Source organism: Ranitomeya imitator, chromosome 6, assembly GCF_032444005.1.
Source record: "Ranitomeya imitator isolate aRanImi1 chromosome 6, aRanImi1.pri, whole genome shotgun sequence".
Lineage (NCBI taxonomy): Eukaryota > Metazoa > Chordata > Amphibia > Anura > Dendrobatidae > Ranitomeya > Ranitomeya imitator.
In genome coordinates, this window is record NC_091287.1 from 244,097,113 (window position 1) to 244,115,492 (window position 18,380).

General features: G+C 46.4%; 1 protein-coding gene across 6 annotated transcripts in view; it reads left to right on the forward strand.

The window, feature by feature from the left end:
* Positions 1-17,952, forward strand: part of LOC138642407 (uncharacterized) — a 231,528-nt gene extending 213,576 nt beyond the window's left edge. For all 6 annotated transcript variants that reach the window (XM_069730531.1, XM_069730534.1, XM_069730535.1 and 3 more), the window contains 2 exons: positions 12,738-14,288; positions 17,457-17,952. In XM_069730531.1, the coding sequence (XP_069586632.1) occupies positions 12,738-14,287 (1,550 nt within the window). In that variant the 3' untranslated portion in view covers position 14,288; positions 17,457-17,952. The remainder of the gene's footprint in view (positions 1-12,737; positions 14,289-17,456) is intronic.
* Positions 17,953-18,380: the final 428 nt, after the last annotated feature.

Here is an 18,380-nt window from a genome sequence, read left to right on the forward strand (position 1 = left end):
TACCACTATCATGAATACAATGTCACGAGAAAAGAGATGTCAGAATCACCAAGATCCGTTGAAGCGTTCCAGAATTATAACCTCATAAAGGGACAGTGGTCAGAATTGTAAAAATTGGTCCTGTCATTAACATGCAAACCACCCTTGGGGATTAAGGGGTTAATTATTTTGGCGCTGGACCATTATGAAGGCAGTTTTTTCTGTGTTGAGCTGACATTTCTATTTATACTATTCTGGGGGACTTATGATATTTTTGATAGATTTTTTGTTTGTTTGTTTGTTTTTCGGGAGTTAAGACAACCGCAAAACACTATCTGCTGTTTCAATTTTTTCCCTCCTTAAGCCAGGATCACACATACGCGAGACACGGCCGAGTCTCGCAGGTGAAAACCCAGCTCTGGTGCCGGCACTCCGGAGCGGAGCGTGCAGCCGCACAGCAATACATGGAGCTGCACGCTCCACTCCGGAGTGCCGGCACCAGAGCTGGGTTTTCACCTGCAAGACTTGGCCGTATCTCACGTATGTGTGATCCTGGCCTCATAGTGATTTCTGTACGTGTTAATTAACTTAATATTTTGATACATCCTCTACAGATGCAGCGATACCAGACATGTTGTTTTTTGTGTTTTTTTTTTTTTTTTATAAAAAAAGTTAAGTGGACAAAGGGGTTGATTCAATCTGTTATATTTAAAAAAAAAAAAAAATCAAGAAAAACTTTTGTCTCTTTAGTAGACTTGGTTCTGTGACATTTGGATTCTTTTTCTGTATACTTCAATACTAGAATGTACTATAAATGGAGAAAATGACATTCTCCTATGACGCCCAGCCACAAATTGGGATTCATAGGAAGGTTAAAGGGAATCTGTCAGTAGGTCTTTGCTTTATAATCTGAGAGCAGTATGATGTAGGTGCAGTAAACCTGATTCCAGCGATGTGTTATTTACTGGGTAGTTTGTTGTAATTTCAATAAAATCAGTGTTTTATCGGCAGTAGATTATCACTAGAGGACTGGTTGTCTCTTGCCATGTAGTCTTTCTGTTCTGTGTATCCTTGCCTGCACCACTGATTAGCAGCTTTTAGCCAATTTACAGTATACACAAAAAGCTGCCAACTAGTGGTGTGGGTGGGATTATACTGAGCTCTACATTTAGAGAACTGCTAGATCTGCAGCAGAAAAAACATTGATTTCTTTATCGCCTCTCATTGGGGGACACAGGAACCATGGGTGTATGCTGCTGTCACTAGGAGGCTGACACTGCACAAAAAAGTTAGCTCCTCCTCTGCAGTGTACACCCCACCGACTTGCATTATACTCTTCAGTTTAGCTTAGTGTCAGTAGGAGGTGGACACGGGTCTTTCATTAGACCCTTATCTACCTCAATGTGCATAGTTTCTTTTCAGGTTTTTCCGGAGGGATACAGGGTGAGTAGTCACACCTGTAGTCCCACAAGGCGGACTATGAGTACGGGGTGTACTGCCACCCCGTATCCTCATAGATCCCTCAGCAGGACCGTGATCCTGGCACACAAGCGTGCTCAGAAGTCCGGTCCTGGCTCCGTCCCCCACCCACTCGCCCACCAGAGCCTGTCGGTTTGCGGAGACGAGGACGTCCATCACCAGCCCCCTGGACGTCTCATACCTCTCAGGTTAGTATCGGCGTGGGATGTTTAAGGTGAGTATTTCCATCCCATCCCAGATCTTTCATGGGGGGGGGGGAGGGATTATTGCTAGGGGCTCCCAGAATACCTGGTCGTTGTTTGCATCCTGATGCAACGGCACGGCCCGGGATTGCTGCGTCGCGCAGTGGCTTTCGCGGGTAGGCGCTTTTCTTCTCCATGCGGCACTGCGGCCCTCTGCCTTCTATCCGGCGCGGGGTCTTCACAGGCTGCTGTGCCGCGGTTCCAGCCCTGACAGGCTATCGTGCCGCTTCTGCCTGTGGCGCACTACCTGGCTCCGCAGTTTTAATGCACTCTACATTCTCCAGCACGACAGCCCTGACAGGCTGCCGCACCGCCACTCCCTGCGGCGCACTGCTCCGGCGCCGCGGGGTTCATGGGGCCGCACTATTTCTCCAGTGCAGCAGCCCTGTCGGCTGCCACGCCGCTTCTCCCTGCGGCGCACTTCTTGGCGCCACGGGGGTTTTTTTTCACTGCGGCTGCTCTGTCTGCTCCAGCGCCGGTTTTTCTACTGCAGCGCACTACTCCGGCGTCGCGGCCTTTTTCTTCGGCGGTCGTCGGCCTCTAATTTAGGCTTCGGCCTGGGCCTACTTCCGGTGCCGTGCTCCGCCCACTTCCGCCTTCATCAGGTAGGCTTTCTCCCGCCCGACAATCTCTTCCTTGTACTGGCGCCATCTCGTCTGACTCCTCCCCTTCTCTGCGCCGCTGCTCGGCGCCACAGTCGCGCTCCACACTTCCAGAGCACACATTCCTATCGAAGGTCCCGCGGTTCTGCGCCCTCTGTCACCTGGTATTTGTTCGGCGGTCACCATCTGCAGATTACAGCAGGAGTTTTTACAGACTGGGCTTCCTCTCTCCAGAGATCCACAACGCAAGCCGGTCCGCCTTCTCATCGGCCGTGAGTAGCTCTGCACTGCAGACTGACACCCCCCTCGGCGCCCCTGTCCCTTAACCCTCTGGCATTTTCTTCAGGGACCCTTTTCATTATGTCTACCTCTAAAGGGGGCCGCTCTCGTCCCCCTACTTCTTTCTCTTCTGCCTTAGTACTTTGCATGTTCGTCCTGTAACAGCAAACTTCAATCAGGTCAGTCCTCTCCGCTCTGTCAGGCCTGCAGCAACCCGATTGTTCCCACCGCCCAGGATCCCCCGGCCGATCCGCCCGAGAGTGATACCCCCTTCCCAGGCTGGGCTTCCTCTCTGTCACAATCGGTGGCCGATCTAACACGGGTGTCTCAAACTTTGGTGTCCGTGCTGGATCGATTACCTCTGCAGACACCCGCAGTAGCCAGCAGGTCGCGGGAGCCTCCGTCCGAGCCCTCCATGCTAAGCCGCAAAAGGTCCAGACAGGAACGACGGTCTGAGTCCTCTTCCCGCTCCATCTCGCCACACGGCCCTCCTCTTCGGTCGGAATCCTCCCCTGAGTCTGGCGAGGCGTTCTCCGATGCGCCCTCGGAGGATATTTCGGAGCTGGATTCTAACCAAATCACCACCATGAGGGATATGGTCCAGAATCTCATTGGGGCTATAAATCAAACCTGCGGTATCAAGGATCCCTCTACGGAACCCGCAGATAATAATAATAATAATAATTTTTATTTATATAGCGCCAACATATTCCGCAGCGCTTTACAAATTATAGACGGGAATTGTACAGACAATAGACATTACAGCATAACAGAAATATAGTTCAATACAGATACCAGGAGGAGTGAGGGCCCTGCTCGCAAGCTTACAAACTATGAGGAAAAGGGGAGACACGAGAGGTGGATGATAACAATTGCTTTAGTTATTCGGACCAGCCATAGTGTAAGGCTCAGGTGTTCATGTAAAGCTGCATGAACCAGTTATCTGCCTAAGTATGTAGCAGTACAGACACAGAGGGCTAATACTGCATAAAGTGTATGAGAACATGATGCGAGGAACCTTTTTTTTTTTTTTTTTTTTTTTTTTTATAAATAGGCCACACAGGGATCGTTAGGTTAATGCATTGAGGCGGTAGGCCAGTCTGAACAAATGAGTTTTTAGGGTATGCTTAAAACTGTGGGGATTGGGGATTAATCGTATTAACCTAGGTAGTGAATTCCAAAGAATCGGCGCAGCACGTGTAAAGTCTTGGAGACGGGAGTGGGAGGTTCTGATTATTGAGGATGCTAACCTGAGGTCATTAGCGGAGCGGAGGGCACGGGTAGGGTGGTAGACTGATACCAGGGAGGAGATGTAGGGTGGTGCTGAGCCATGGAGTGCTTTGTGGATAAGGGTAGTAGTTTTGTGCTGGATTCTGGAGTGGATGGGTAGCCAGTGTAATGACTGGCACAGGGTAGAGGCATCGGTGTAACGGTTGGTGAGGAATATGATCCTGGCTGCAGCATTCAGGACAGATTGGAGCGGGGAGAGTTTTGCAAGAGGGAGGCCGATTAGTAGAGAGTTACAATAGTCCAGACGAGAATGAATAAGTGAAACAGTAAGAGTTTTTGCAGAGTCGAAAGTAAGAAAAGGGCGAATTCTAGAAATGTTTTTGAGATGCAGGTAAGAAGAGCGAGCCAATGATCGGATGTAGGGGGTGAATGAAAGGTCAGAATCAAGGATGACCCCAAGGCAGCGGGCATGTTGCTTTGGAGTAATGGAGGAACCGCACACGGAGATGGCAATGTCAGGCAAAGGTAGGTTAGTAGAGGGAGAGAACACGAGGAGTTCAGTTTTTGACAGGTTTAGTTTCAGATAGAGGGAGGACATGATGTTAGAGACAGCGGTAAGACAATCACTGGTGTTTTCTAAAAAGGTCGGTGTGATATCAGGAGAAGTGTATAATTGGGTGTCGTCAGCATAGAGATGGTACTGGAAACCAAATCTACTGATTGTTTGTCCAATAGGGGCAGTATACAACGAGAAGAGGAGGGGGCCTAGGACTGATCCTTGAGGAACCCCAACAGTAAGGGGAAGGTGAGAGGAGGAGGAACCAGCAAAACATACAGTGAAGGATCGGTCAGAGAGATAGGAGGAGAACCAGGAGAGAACGGTGTCCTTGAGGCCGATGGAGCGGAGCATAGTGAGGAGGAGCTGATGATCCACAGTATCGAATGCTGCAGAGAGATCCAAGAGAATTAGCATGGAGTAGTGACCATTAGATTTAGCTGTTAGTAGGTCATTAGAGACTTTAGTGAGGGCAGTTTCAGTAGAGTGTAAAGAGCGGAAGCCAGATTGAAGAGGGTCGAGAAGAGAGTTATCTGAGAGATAGCGGGTAAGACGGGAGTGGACCAGGCGTTCGAGGAGTTTAGAGATGAAGGGAAGATTAGAGACAGGTCTATAATTTGCGGCACAGTTTTGATCGAGGGATGGTTTTTTAAGTAATGGATGTATGATGGCATGCTTAAATGAGGAGGGAAAAATACCGGAAGTGAGGGAAAGGTTGAATATTTTTGTTAGGTGAGAGGTGACAGCCGGGGAAAGGGACTGGAGGAGATGTGACGGAATGGGGTCACTGGTGCAAGTGGTCGGGCAAGAAGATGCAAGGAGCCTGCTTACTTCTTCTTCTGTAACTGCTTCAAAGTCAGAGTGAACTAGATGCAGTGGGGGAGGGAGGACAGTGCATGGTATGAAGAGATTGGGAGATGATTTCCTGTCGAATGTGGTCAATTTTTTCTTTGAAGTAATTGGCCAGATCGTCAGCACGGAGATCCGTGGTTGGGGCCTGCTCTCTTGGGTTGAGTAGGGACTGGAACGTGTCAAAGAGACGGTTTCGTTTAGACGGGCTAAGCCTCCTTCCAAGTTTTTCGCTTCTCATCCTGAATTCGAGGAAATCATGACCAGAGAAAGAGAGAACCCGACCATACGTTTTCAGAGGGGAAAACGCCTTGGTGTGTTATATCCCTTTTCTCCAGAACTTACCGCCAATTGGACAGCCTCTCCCTCGGTGGATCCCCCTGTTTCCAGGCTGTCCACCAACACGGTGCTTCCACTGTCTGGCGGAGCATCTCTTCAGGATTCTAACGATAGGATTATAGAATCCTTTGCAAAGTCAGCTTTTGAAGCGGATCAGCCTTTGCTTCCACTTGGATTTCGAAATCCATTTCCAAATGGGCCAAAGAACTCCGTCGAGGTATCCTAGATGGGGCGCCGCCTGCGCAGCTGGCAGAGCTTGCCAACCGGATTTCCCACGCTGGAGAATAACTTGTCTCCGCCTCTCTGGATGCCGCGTCTTGTGTGGCTCACGCGTCCAGGAATGCTGTTGCCATTCGCCGGACCGTTTGACTCAAGGCCTGGCAAGGCGGACTTATCTTCCAAGAAGTCTCTTACCAGTCTGCCCTTTCAAGGCTCGCGTCTCTTTGGTTCCAAGCTGGACAAATCATTAAGGACGCCACCGGGGGTACAAGTTCTCTTCTTCCCCAGGCTAAACCTCGTCGCCCTCCTCCTAGACGGCAATTTCGGTCCTTTTGGCCTTTTCGACGCTTTGCTGCGTCAAACTCCTTTTCCCAGCAGCAACAGAGGCCACAGGCACGTCAGGAGAATAAGACAGTATCCTTTAGGCCCACTCCGTCCTGGCGTCCTCGCTACTCCCAGGGTAGGTCCTCCAGGCCCAGGACTGGAAGATCCATCTCGGCAAGACCCCAGCCCACCTCCCTGGTTGGGTGGCCGTCTTCTCTTCTTCAGGGATGTCTGGATCTCCTCAGTAGAGGACGTATGGGTCAGGGAAGTTGTATCCTGGGGATACAAGATAGAGTTCGTTTCACAACCCCGGGATCGTTTTTTCGAATCCCGACCTCCACGAGATCCCGCTCTAGTTCCGGGTTTCTTCGCAGCCATCGCTTCTCTTCTCAAAGCTGGGGTAATCGTTCCCATCCCAGAAAAAGAATGGTTCACAGGTTTCTACTCAAACCTTTTTGTGGTACCGAAAAAAGACGGCAAGGTTCGCCCGATTCTGGACCTCAAATTGCTGAACAGGAGAGTTAGTCTGAGACACTTCACGATGGAATCCCTTCGTTCAGTAATTGCTTCCATGGAGGCTCAGGAATTTCTGTGTTCCATAGATATTCAGGATGCCTATCTCCATGTCCCGATATTCCCTGGACATCACCGATTCCTGTGCTTTGCGGTGCTTCAGGAACATTTTCAGTTTGTCGCCCTGCTGTTCGGTCTCGCAACCGCCCCAAGAGTTTTCACAAAGATCATGGCGGCGCTGATGGCCATCTTGAGGATCAGAGGCCTGGTTCTGTTTCCATACCTCAACGACATTCTCATCAAGGCTCCGTCCTTTTCCCAGGCTCACGAAAGTCTGTCCATCGTTCTCGACACCCTAGCCCGTTTCGGGTGGTTTTTCGCCACCTGACGGTTCAGGGCTGTTGGTCGGCGCAGGAGTCATCTCTGCCGATCAATGTCCTCGAGATTCGGGCCATCTTTCTGTCCCTCCGCCACTGGGAAAGGATTCTCAGGGGTCTACCGATCCGGATCCAGACGGCTGTGGCATATGTCAACCATCGGGGGGGACTCGGAGCTCCTTGGCCCTGGCCGAGGTATCGAAAATCCTCCTCTGAGCAGAGGCAACGGTTCCGGTGATATCCGCGGTGCATATCCCCGGCGTGGACAATTGGGCCGCCGACTTCCTCAGCCGAGAGGGCCTTGTGGCAGGGAAATGGTCCTTGCATCAGGAGGTCTTAAATCAGATTGGTCTTCGATGGGGGACTCCGAACATGGACCTCACGGGGTCTCAAATGAACAGGAAGATCCCGCAGTTTGTCTCCAGGTCTCGCGATCCTCTTGCAGTAGCAGTCGACGCTCTGGCCATTCCTTGGTCACAGTTCATGCTACCCTACCTGTTCCCACCTTTTCCATTACTCCCAAGCTGTTGAAAAAGATCAAAGCGGAAGGGGTGCCGGTCATTCTGATTGGCCCAGGAGAGCTTGGTTCGCGGAGCTCGTCAACCTTCTCGCGGACGCTCCCTGGTGCCTTCCAGACAGGCCCGATCTGCTGTCTCAGGGTGTGATCTGCCACCCGAATTCTCGGTCGTTCAGTTTAACGGCGTGGCTGTTGAGACCGCAGTTCTAAAGAGCGTCCGGCCTTTCGGACCGGGTGATTCACACCATGATTCAGGCTCGGAAGCCTTCGTCTTCCAGGATCTCCTATCGTACCTGGAAGGCTTACTTCCGTCGGTGCGAGTCCAACCATGTTTCGTCCATGTCCTTTTCTCTGCCTTCCATTTTGGCCTTCCTTCAGGCAGGACTGGATTCGGGCCTGGCTCTTAGTTCCCTGAAGGGCCAGGTCTCTGCGCTGTCAATCCTTTTTCAGAAGACTTTAGCCTCCCGGCCACAGGTTAAGACCTTCCTTCAAGGAGTAGCCCACGCTGTCCCTCCGTACAGGGCCCCTGTGGATTCATGGGATTTAAACCTGGTACTGGACGTTCTGAGGGTTTCCCCCTTTGAGCCTCTCAGGGAGATTCCCCTGTCAGTTCTATCTTGGAAGGTGGCCTTTCTTGTGGCCATCACTTCTATCCGCCGCGTTTCCGACCCTGTCTTGCCGTTCTCCATTCTTGGTCATTCACCAGGACAAGGTGGTCCTCCGGCCTCTGCCTTCTTTCCTTCCTAAGGTGGTTTCCACCTCAACGAGGACATCGTTCTATCTTCCTTTTGTCCAGCTCCAACTCATCCTCTGGAGCGATCGGTGAACAAGCTGGACCTCGTCAGCGCAGTGAGGATCTACCTGGATAGAACGTCCACTTTCCGGAAGACTGATTCCCTTTTCGTCATTCCTGATGGCACGCGCAGAGGCCAACCGGCTTCTAAGGCAACTATTGCTCGCTGGATCAGAACGGCAATTCTGGAGGCTTACCGGGTCCAGAACAGAGTGCCCCCTCCTGGGATTAAGGCTCACTCTACCCGGGCAGTCGGCGCCTCCTGGGTGGTGCATCACAGGGCTTCCGCCCTACAGCTTTGCAAAGCGGCAACTTGGTCTTCCATCCACACGTTCCCCAAATTTTACAAGGTCCATACCTACGCTTCGGCGGACGACAGCCTAGGCAGAAGCATCTTGCAGGCGGCAGTGATGAGTCCTCTGACCTGATGGAAGTCTGTTTTTCCCACCCCAGGGACTGCTTTGGGACGTCCCATGGTTCCTGTGTCCCCCAATGAGAGGCGATAAAGAAAACAAGATTTTTGGTTGCTTACCGTAAAATCTGTTTCTTGGAGCCTCTATTGGGGGACACAGCTCCCTCCCAATGTTTCTGTTTTATGTTCTGTGGCTGTTCTCAGGTTTATAGTTCTCAAGTTTGTGGTTATGGTTTTTCAACCTTCTTGTTTATCTCCTACTGCTTTCTCACTAACTGAAGAGTATAATGCCAGTCGGTGGGGTGTACACTGCAGAGGAGGAGCTAACTTTTTTTGTGCATAGTGTCCGCCTCCTAGTGGCAGCAGCATACACCCATGGTTCCTGTGCCCCCAAATGGAGGCTCCAAGAAACAGATTTTACGGTAAGCAACCAAAAATCCTGTTTTTATCAAAATGTCAGCATGCAGACCAGTAAGTAACACATCGCTGGGATCAAGGTGTCTGTCCCTACATCTTGTTGCTGTCACTTTGCATAGCAAAAACCTGGTAAAAGATTCCCTTTAAGATGACATTCATTAGGGCCTTCAGTAATTTCCTGGCTGCTATGTCAATACATTGACACTTCGTGGGTGAAGGGCAGTGAATCCATTTAAAGGGAATCTGTCACCCCATTTTTCATATATAAGCTTCAGCCAACACCATTAGGGGCTTATCTATTGAATTCTGTAATACTGTAGATAAGCCCCCAATGTATCCTGAAAGATAAGAAAAACAAGTTAGATTATACTCACCCAGGGGCGGTCCGGGTCTGGCGCCTCCCATCTTGATGCGATGTCATCCTCTTCCTTGCTTCCTGACGTGGTTCCTGCGCAGGCGTACTGATTTGCCCTGTTGAGGGCAGAGCAAAGTACTGCAGTGCGCAGGCGCTGTGCCTCTCTGACCTTTCCCGGCCCCTGCGCACTGCAGTACTTTTGCTCTGACCTCAACAGGGCAGATAAAGTGCGCCTGCGCCGGAGCCGCGGCAGGAAGAAAAGAGGACCTCATTGTATGAAGGTGGGAGGCGCCGGATCGCGACGCCCATCGGACCGGGACCGCCCCTGGGTGAGTATAAGCCTAACTTGTTTTTCTTATCTTTCAGGTTACATCGGGGGAAGGGGGGGGGGGGCGCTTATCTACAGCATTACGCATTACAGAATGCTGTAGATAAGCCCCTAATGGCAGTGGCCGAAGCTTATATATGAAAAATAGGTGACAGATACCCTTTAAATTCTGCTGTCACAGAGCTACATCATTTAAATGGTTAAACAACGCTAGCTGCTGTTAAAGGCATCTGCTGGTTGTGGCGTGGGTATAAACCCTTACATCCTACTTTGGGAAGGAGTTAAGTGAAGTTCTTGTTAAATAAGGAGCTTTTTATTCTTTGTAAACAGAGGGAGGGATTTACTAAACAAAATGTCAGAATTCTGGCTCAGTTTGTACTAAAAATTCTGGTATATACAGAGTGATTATAAAAAATTGATTAGGTTTCAAAGGGGTATATTTCAAAATGTATTACATGCAGAATAGTGACTGGCACATTACAAACATAAACTGTCCAAATTTAGTACATAATGTTTACAAAGGTTCTGTAAGTCCTCAGTTTGTCACACAACACATATATGCAGTGATCAAGCTCGACCAAAACACGCTGCAGCATGTCCCGATCTCTCAAACCCTCTCCATCGCTTCGCCTGTAAGGTCATGTTCACACTTTGCGGCGTCCCTCTGCAGGTTCTCCCGCAGCGGATTTGATAAATCTGCAGGGCAAAACAACTGCGGTTCTCCCTGCAGATTTATCGCGGTTTGTTCCGCGGTTTCCGCCTATACTATTGATGCTGCATATGCAGCAATATGCAGCATCAATAGTAATGTTAAAAATAATAAAAATTGGTTATACTCACCCTCTGATGTCCGGATCTCCTCGACGCTGTGCGAGAAGGACCCTTCATGACTTCACGGTCATGTGACCGCGACGTCACCGCAGGTCCTGGTCGCACAGCAACTCTGACCGGACGGCTGCGTGCAGCGCTGAGACTTCAGAGGGTGAGTATAACATGATTTTTTATTTTTATTCTTTTTTTTCACCCCAAATATGGTTCCCAGGGCCTGGAGGAGAGTCTCCTCTCCTCCACCCCGGGTAGGAACCGCACATTATCCGCTTACTTCCCGCAACGTGGGCACAGCCCCATGCGGGAAGTAAGCGGTTCAATGCATTCCTATGGGTGCAGAATAGCAGCGATTCTGCACAAAGAAGTGACATGCTGCGGGTTTTAAACCGCTGCGTTTCTGCGCGGTTTTTCCCGCAGCATGTGCACAGCGGTTTCCGTAGGGTTTACATGTAAATGGAAACGCTATGGAAACTGCTGCAGACCCGCAGCATCAAAATCGCGGCGGTTCTGCGGTAAAAACCGCAAAGTGTGAACCCAGCCTAACACTCGGCCATTCGGAGCTTTTACATTTACACAAGCATTGTGTCCTTACATTGTCAATGACTGCACAGAATGCTCTGGTGACTAGATGGGTCACTGTCAGACTGTTCGGAACGCTCGCTGCACGGTAACAATTGATTTGCAATTGACTAAAACACAACGCTTTCTCTTGCATAGTCGCCATTTTGGGATCTGATGCTTCCCTGGTGAGTCACAAACGAGTGCACGCGCGAGTTACAGATTCTGAGATGTGTCCTTTGATACGTTTACAATCGGGTGAAATTTATATCTTTGCAGTAATATGAATACAAAACCCTATCAATCTTTTATAATCACTGTGTACATTGCAACATATTTATGTTCGTTAGACCCTGTTTGCACCTCTCTCATCAAGGAGCGTGCTTAGAGGAAAGAATGTGACGTAAGGAGAAAGAGGTATGACTGGAGGGGATTGTTCGGTCCAGATTGATAAGTCTGTGTGATACTGCAGACTTATGAATCCTCCCTGGATGCTGCGGGGATCTGCTGATTTCTAACTCTGGACCGGATTCTATGTATGCGTTGTACATACTCCCAGCCAGAGCCCATCTAGTGGGGTGGCAGTGCTCCATGCAAGCTTGTAGTGTGTGAGGCCGCGCTCCGTCTAGTGATGTGGGTGGATCTGACTAGAAGGCGTGGCCTCGTGTATGTATAACTCATACATACTTCTCCAGTCCTGGGTCAGAAACCAGCAAATCCCCACAGCGCACCATGTGCATGGGGATGATGCATAGTCTGGAGTCAGTGACTGCAGACTTATTGATTTAGACCGGACAAACCCATGAAAATATTAGCCAAAACAGTGTCATAATGTAAGCCAACCTGCGCAGAAAGTAGATAAGCGTCTAAAGATATTCCAGATTCATCATTCAGCATGAGCCACTGTGATAAATGTAGCACATCAGCAGACTGCCTGGTCTAGGTTTACAGAGTGTGACATTTTCGGGAAGTCACAATCCCTCTCACAAGCATGAGGGCATGGCTTCCTGGAAGCATTGCATAGTCTGTGGCTGTTTATAAATGTAGGGGGATTGATAGAGGGCTTGTTCACTCTATGTATGTAGGTATGTTGATAACCTATAATTGGACAGGTCATCAATATCAAATTGGTGTGGGGCTGACACCCCACCGCTCTCCCCCACACAATCAGCTGTTACCAGCTTTGAGTGTGGTTGGATGTAAACTCTGTGTGGATAGAAACACCAACATGATGTCACATTGTTTAATGGCTGCTTCAGATACTGCAGATCAGCTGTTACTCAAATGAACAGACTTGGTGGGGAGTGCAGGGTGTTGGACTCTGAGGAAAGGTAATCAGCATTTAATCTGAATACCTATATATCTGCAAATTATTTACTGTAGCGAAATAAGAAAATAATATTGCTGTAAAAAAAATAAGTTAATGTTTCAAATTTTACCATGCTTCTAAACACAAGTGATAACTTTGCTTCTAGAAACATAATTTTTCTTAAAGTTGCTTAACAAGTACCATCTGATAATTTTTCACTTTATATTTACAGCTCTTGAAGGAAATCCTAATTTGGAAGTTCTGGGTGATAGGCGGAGTGGTTTTCCTGGAACAAATGTACAAAACATTAGTGCAGTCCAAAATATGCCCATACCACCCCCATATCAACCAGCACCGCAAAATGCATTTAATCCTCCCATAAATGCAAACCAAAGCTTGCTAGGGCCACCACTACTGTATCAACAACAAGCGCCGCAAAATGCATTTAATCCTTCCATAAATGCAAGCCAAAGCTTGCTAGGGCCACCACCACCACTGTATCAACAACAACCGCTAGGGCCACCACCACCACTGTATCAACAACAACCGCCTCCAAATGCATTTGTTCCACCCATGAATGCAAATCAAAATATGCCAAGCGCACAACCGTATCAACTAGCATGGAAGAAAACATTTGTTCCTTTAAACACAAATCAAGCAGTGCCACAAGCCTTCACACCCAAGGAGAATGAAACCCCACAGAAGGTTGATTCTTCCTCTGTAAAAAACACAAGCCAAGATGATGCTCAGTTTTTTAAGAAATTGGTGTCATTGCTTGAAGTTATTCCACAAAATGCAACCCTTCCTGAAGGTACACAACCAAATTCAAAGTTGCAGATGTTAAAGTCATTGTTGTTGTCCCAAAAGAATGAAGAACAAGAGCAAGCAAACCAGAAAATGATGGCACAGATTGCCTCCATGGTAAAGGACACTATAAGTGCACAGAATGCTAATCTAAATCAACAGCTCATGATGTTACTGGCCTCTCAGAAGAACACCGTGGTTATGCAGGCAGCCTCCCTTAACACTACGGCCCCAATGCCCGGGGTTCCGAATGTGGGAAATACCCAGATGAATATGAATCCAATGATGCCGTATCAGAATTTTGGCACCCAAGTGTATGGGCAGATGGGAGAAACGGCAGCAAAATCAATGAATCCGAATGCTTATCAGGGCCCACCTCCTGAAATGCAAAACTATCCTAGCACGTCACAAACCATCAACCCTCAACCCACATCACAATCCCTCAATTATGGATATGGAAATGCCATCGGAGATTCATACACCAGTCAGCGTGGTGGCATTTCTAACGCAATAACCGCTGTGCAAAGTGAACAAGCATGTATTCCATATACTAATGTTGGCGATAAACCCAGTGTGTATGACAAACCGTGGGATAATTCTTATGGCAACTCATCACAGGTTGTAGACCCTAAATATGGTGACCTCAAGGAAAAACCTTATGGTAGAGTTGCTCTTCCTCGAAGTTCTTCACAAACTCGGCACAATGATTATTATGATAATACAAGAGGAGAAATGGGGAGGCAAGAGCCAAGACCCCAAAGGTCTTATAATTCACCTGGTTGGGATGATCAGGAAGACGATATGCCCTATATTAAGCGTGCCAAGCTAGAAGACAATACCAATGATGAGTCACTTAAGTCTCTTGGCATAAACACAGCTGGCATGCCTGAAGAGCTTCTAAAGAGGATTCGAGGGAAGGATTTATTCACTGTGTCTGCAATTTTAAGCGAGTATTCAGAAAGACATTCTGGAAAATAAGGTAAGTCTAATATGTGTTCCAACTATATACACTTGTTTTTTTTTTTTAAATACACTTATGTTGGCAGTCACAACAATGCACTATGATGCTCATTTAAAGGAGATCCAGAAGCACAGTGGCAATCAAAATTATTCAACCCCCTTTTAACCCCTTCGCGCCGCAGCCCTTTTTTGTTTTTGCATTTGTTTTTCGCTCCAGTTCTTCTCAGAGCCATAACTATTTAATGTTTCCGTCAATATGGCCATGTGAAAGCTTGTTTTTTTTGCGGGATAAGTTGTACCTTTGAACAACATCATTTTTTTTACCATATCATGTACTGGAAAGCAAGAAAAAAATTCCCCGTTTTTTTCCCATGTAAAATTAGGACATTACGAGTTTGTTTGTACAAAACATGAATAGGTTGTTTTTTATTTAAGTGGTGAAAAAAATCCAAAGTTTGTTTAAAAAAAAAAAAAAAAGCATCATTTTCCAAGATCTATAGCGTCTTAATTTTTCGTGATCTTGGGTTGGATGATGGCTTTTTTTTTTTTTTTTTTTTGCGTGCTGAGCTGACATTTTTATTTATACCATTTTGGTGTGGATACAATCGTTTATCGCTCATTATTGCATTTTAATGCAACGTTGCGGTGACCCAAAAAACCCCATAATTCTGGCGTTTTGACACTTTTTTTCGCTACGCCCTTTACTGATCGGATTAATTCTTTTTTTTTATATTGATCGGGCGATTCTAAACTCTGCGATACCACATGTGTATTTTAAAAAAAAAAAAAAAACATTTTTATATTGCATGAGGCGAATGGGGGGGTGATTTGAACTTTTTTTTATTTATTATTTTTTAACCCCTTTCTGACCTCGGACGGGATAGTACGTCCGAGGTCAGATCCCCTGCTTTGATGCAGGGCTCCGGCGGTGAGCCCGCATCAAAGCCGGGACATGTCAGCTGTTTCGAACAGCTGACATGTGCCCGCAATTGCGGCGGGTGAAATCGCGATTCACCCACCGCTATTAACTAGTTAAATGCCGCTGTCAAACGCAGACAGCGGCATTTAACTACCGCTTCCGGCCGGGCGTCCGGAAATGACGTCATCGCCGACCCCCGTCACATGATCGGGGGTCGGCGATGCTTCAGAATTGTAACCATAGAGGTCCTTGAGACCTCTATGGTTACTGATCGCCGGCAGCTGTGAGCGCCACCCTGTGGTCGGCGCTCACAGCACACCTGCAATTCTGCTACATAGCAGCAAACAGCAGATCGCTGCAATGTAGCAGAGGTGATCGTGCTATGCCTGCTTCTAGCCTCCCATAGAGGCTATTGAAGCATGGCAAAAGTAAAAAAAAAAAGTGAAAAAAATATAAAAGTTTAAATCACCCCCCTTTTGCCCCAATCAAAATAAATCAATTAAAAGAATATCAAATCCGCGCATATATGGTATCGCCGCGCTCAGAATCGCACGATCTATCAACTAAAAAAAAGCATTAACCTGATCGCTAAACAGCGTAGCGAGAAAAAAATTCGAAACGCCAGAATTATGTTTTTTGATCGCCGCGACATTGCATTAAAATGCAATAACGGGCGATCAAAAGAACGTATCTGCACCAAAATGCTATCATTAAAAACGTCATCTCGGCACGCAAAAAATAAGCCCTTAACCGACCCCACATCATGAAAAATGGAGACGCCACGGGTATCGGAAAATGGCGCAATTTTTTTTTTTTTTTTTAAGCAAAGTTTGGAATTTTTTTTCTCCACTTAGGTAAAAAATAACCTAGACATGTTTGGTGTCTATGAACTCGTACTAACCTGGAGAATCATAATGGCAGGTCAGTTTTAACATTTAGTGAACCTAGCAAAAAAGCCAAACAAAAAACAAGTGTGGGATTGCACTTTTTTTGCAATTTCACCGCACTTGGAATTTTTTTCCCGTTTTCTAGTACAAGACATGCTAAAACCAATGATGTCGTTCAAAAGTACAACTCGTCCCGCAAAAAATAAGCCCTCACATGGCCAAATTGACTGAAAAATAAAAAAAGTTATGGCTCTGGGAAGGAGAGGAGTGAAAAACGAACACGGAAAAACGAAAAATCACAAGGTTATGAAGGGGTCAATATTTTTAAAAACTTTTTTTTTTTTTTTAGTTTTCACTTGTCTCAATAGTCTCCATGGGAGGACTAGAAGCTGCGATAATCCGATCGCCTCTACTACACAGTCGATGATCAGATCGCCTGTTTGTAGCAGAAACGCTCACTTGCTATGAGCGCCGATCGCTGGGCAGCTCTCATAGCAATCCGGCACTTACAACCATAGGGGTCTGCTGCAGACCCCAGGTTGTCATGCCAACCCATTGGCGACCCGTGGTCATAAGATAGGCGCCAATGGGCAGGATTTAGTGACTCGCTTCTGGCGCGATCACATTAAATGCTGCTGTCAGAGATTGACAGCAGCATTTAACAGGTTAACAACTGCTGGTGAGGCACATGTGCCAGGACAGATGTTTCTGGCAGCGATCTAGAGGTATCTTAGCCGCGACACAGATTGCAAAATCTCATCAACCTAGGCACTGAGCATATCCGTTAGAGATCCAATGCCTGAGATGTTGGATTTTAATGGCGGTTAAAACTTTTTATGCATCTTGGGTACATGGTAAATTGGCATTACAGCGAAATCAGTCAGACCTCATTGCTTTACCTATTTTCACAGTTACCCTGGAGCATTCACCTTTCAGGTGAACTTGCAGCAGAATATGGTCTCCATTTTTTTCTTCCTACTCCACTTTCCTCTCTATTGGTTTATATAAACCGCAACGGTCATTTCATGTCTTAGTAATGTGGAAATCTGTTGAGAATGAACAGTTCTGTACAGGAAAGAAGCACATTTCTCTGATATGTATTACAAGTGTCCTAGCTTTACTTGTACCATTGTTTTCTGTAAAAGAAAAAAAAATAAATAAATAAAGATCATAATTACTCTTTAAAATGTGCACTGCAAGTCCATTGTCCATTTCCTATACTGATTTCTTTCTGCTTGCTGCATTTCTAAAAATCAAATCCACTTTACTGGGTGGGAAATTGTTTGCAATTTTTGCTGTTACTATATTTGTTAGTAACTTGGCTATCGCAATGTATGATAATTCATATAGGTTTAGCTAAACTATATATATTTTTTCACAGATATTAGAAATCGCCATGGAGAACCACAGGACCATAAGCTGATGCCCAATATCTTCATGAACAGTCATTACTGTTGTCTATCCACAAAGCGAGGAGATTCATTTCTTACGCAAATGGATTTTTGTATAGTTTTACTTAAAAATTATTGAACGTTAAAATAGCTCACATTTTTCTGCAGTTTGAACTTCTGTCCAGTGTATGAAAGTCTTGTCTTCTGGATAGGAATATTGAGTATTTGTGAGTAGATAGCACAGCATGTTTTTGCTGTGCACAAAAATATATACAGTCAATCAATGTGTAGCTTGATTTTAGAAACATCCTATAGTGGTTCTTGTGACTTACGTTTAGTATTTTGTTAAGGTTCTTTTGCTTTGCCATTCACTTTTATGAAGTAGATGGTGATGATGTATATTCAGTAAATTGTTTGTTACCTATGTACTTTTTTTCTTTTGACTTTAATATACATCATTAAAATAAAAGTTGAAGTGGAGGGAAACATTTACTTAAAATTGTTTTTTAGATTTTCAATAATTAAGAAACATGGAATATAATGAGAAAATCTTTGTAATAAACAGTTTAATAGTTTAGTTTTAACAGTTTCTACACAATGAATTTTCCACTTGCATTGATATTTGGATTCTAGAGATTGTAAGCACTAAAAAAAGGAAAACTCTTCACTTTTTCTCATCACGTCCAAGTTGATTTGAAAAATATTGTCTAGGAGTTTTAAAGCCTGTTAGAAAGGATTCTCAGATTTTTTTTCCCCCTGACGCATTGCACTTCGTAGAGGACGTGTCCACAGATGAGCATTTTAAACTGGCCACATCATGGAATAGTTTTTGAGCAGAACAGAAATGCATTTCAGAAATGTGCGCACCTGAGTATTATAAGTTCATATTTATTATAAAAAAAAAAGTGACATAA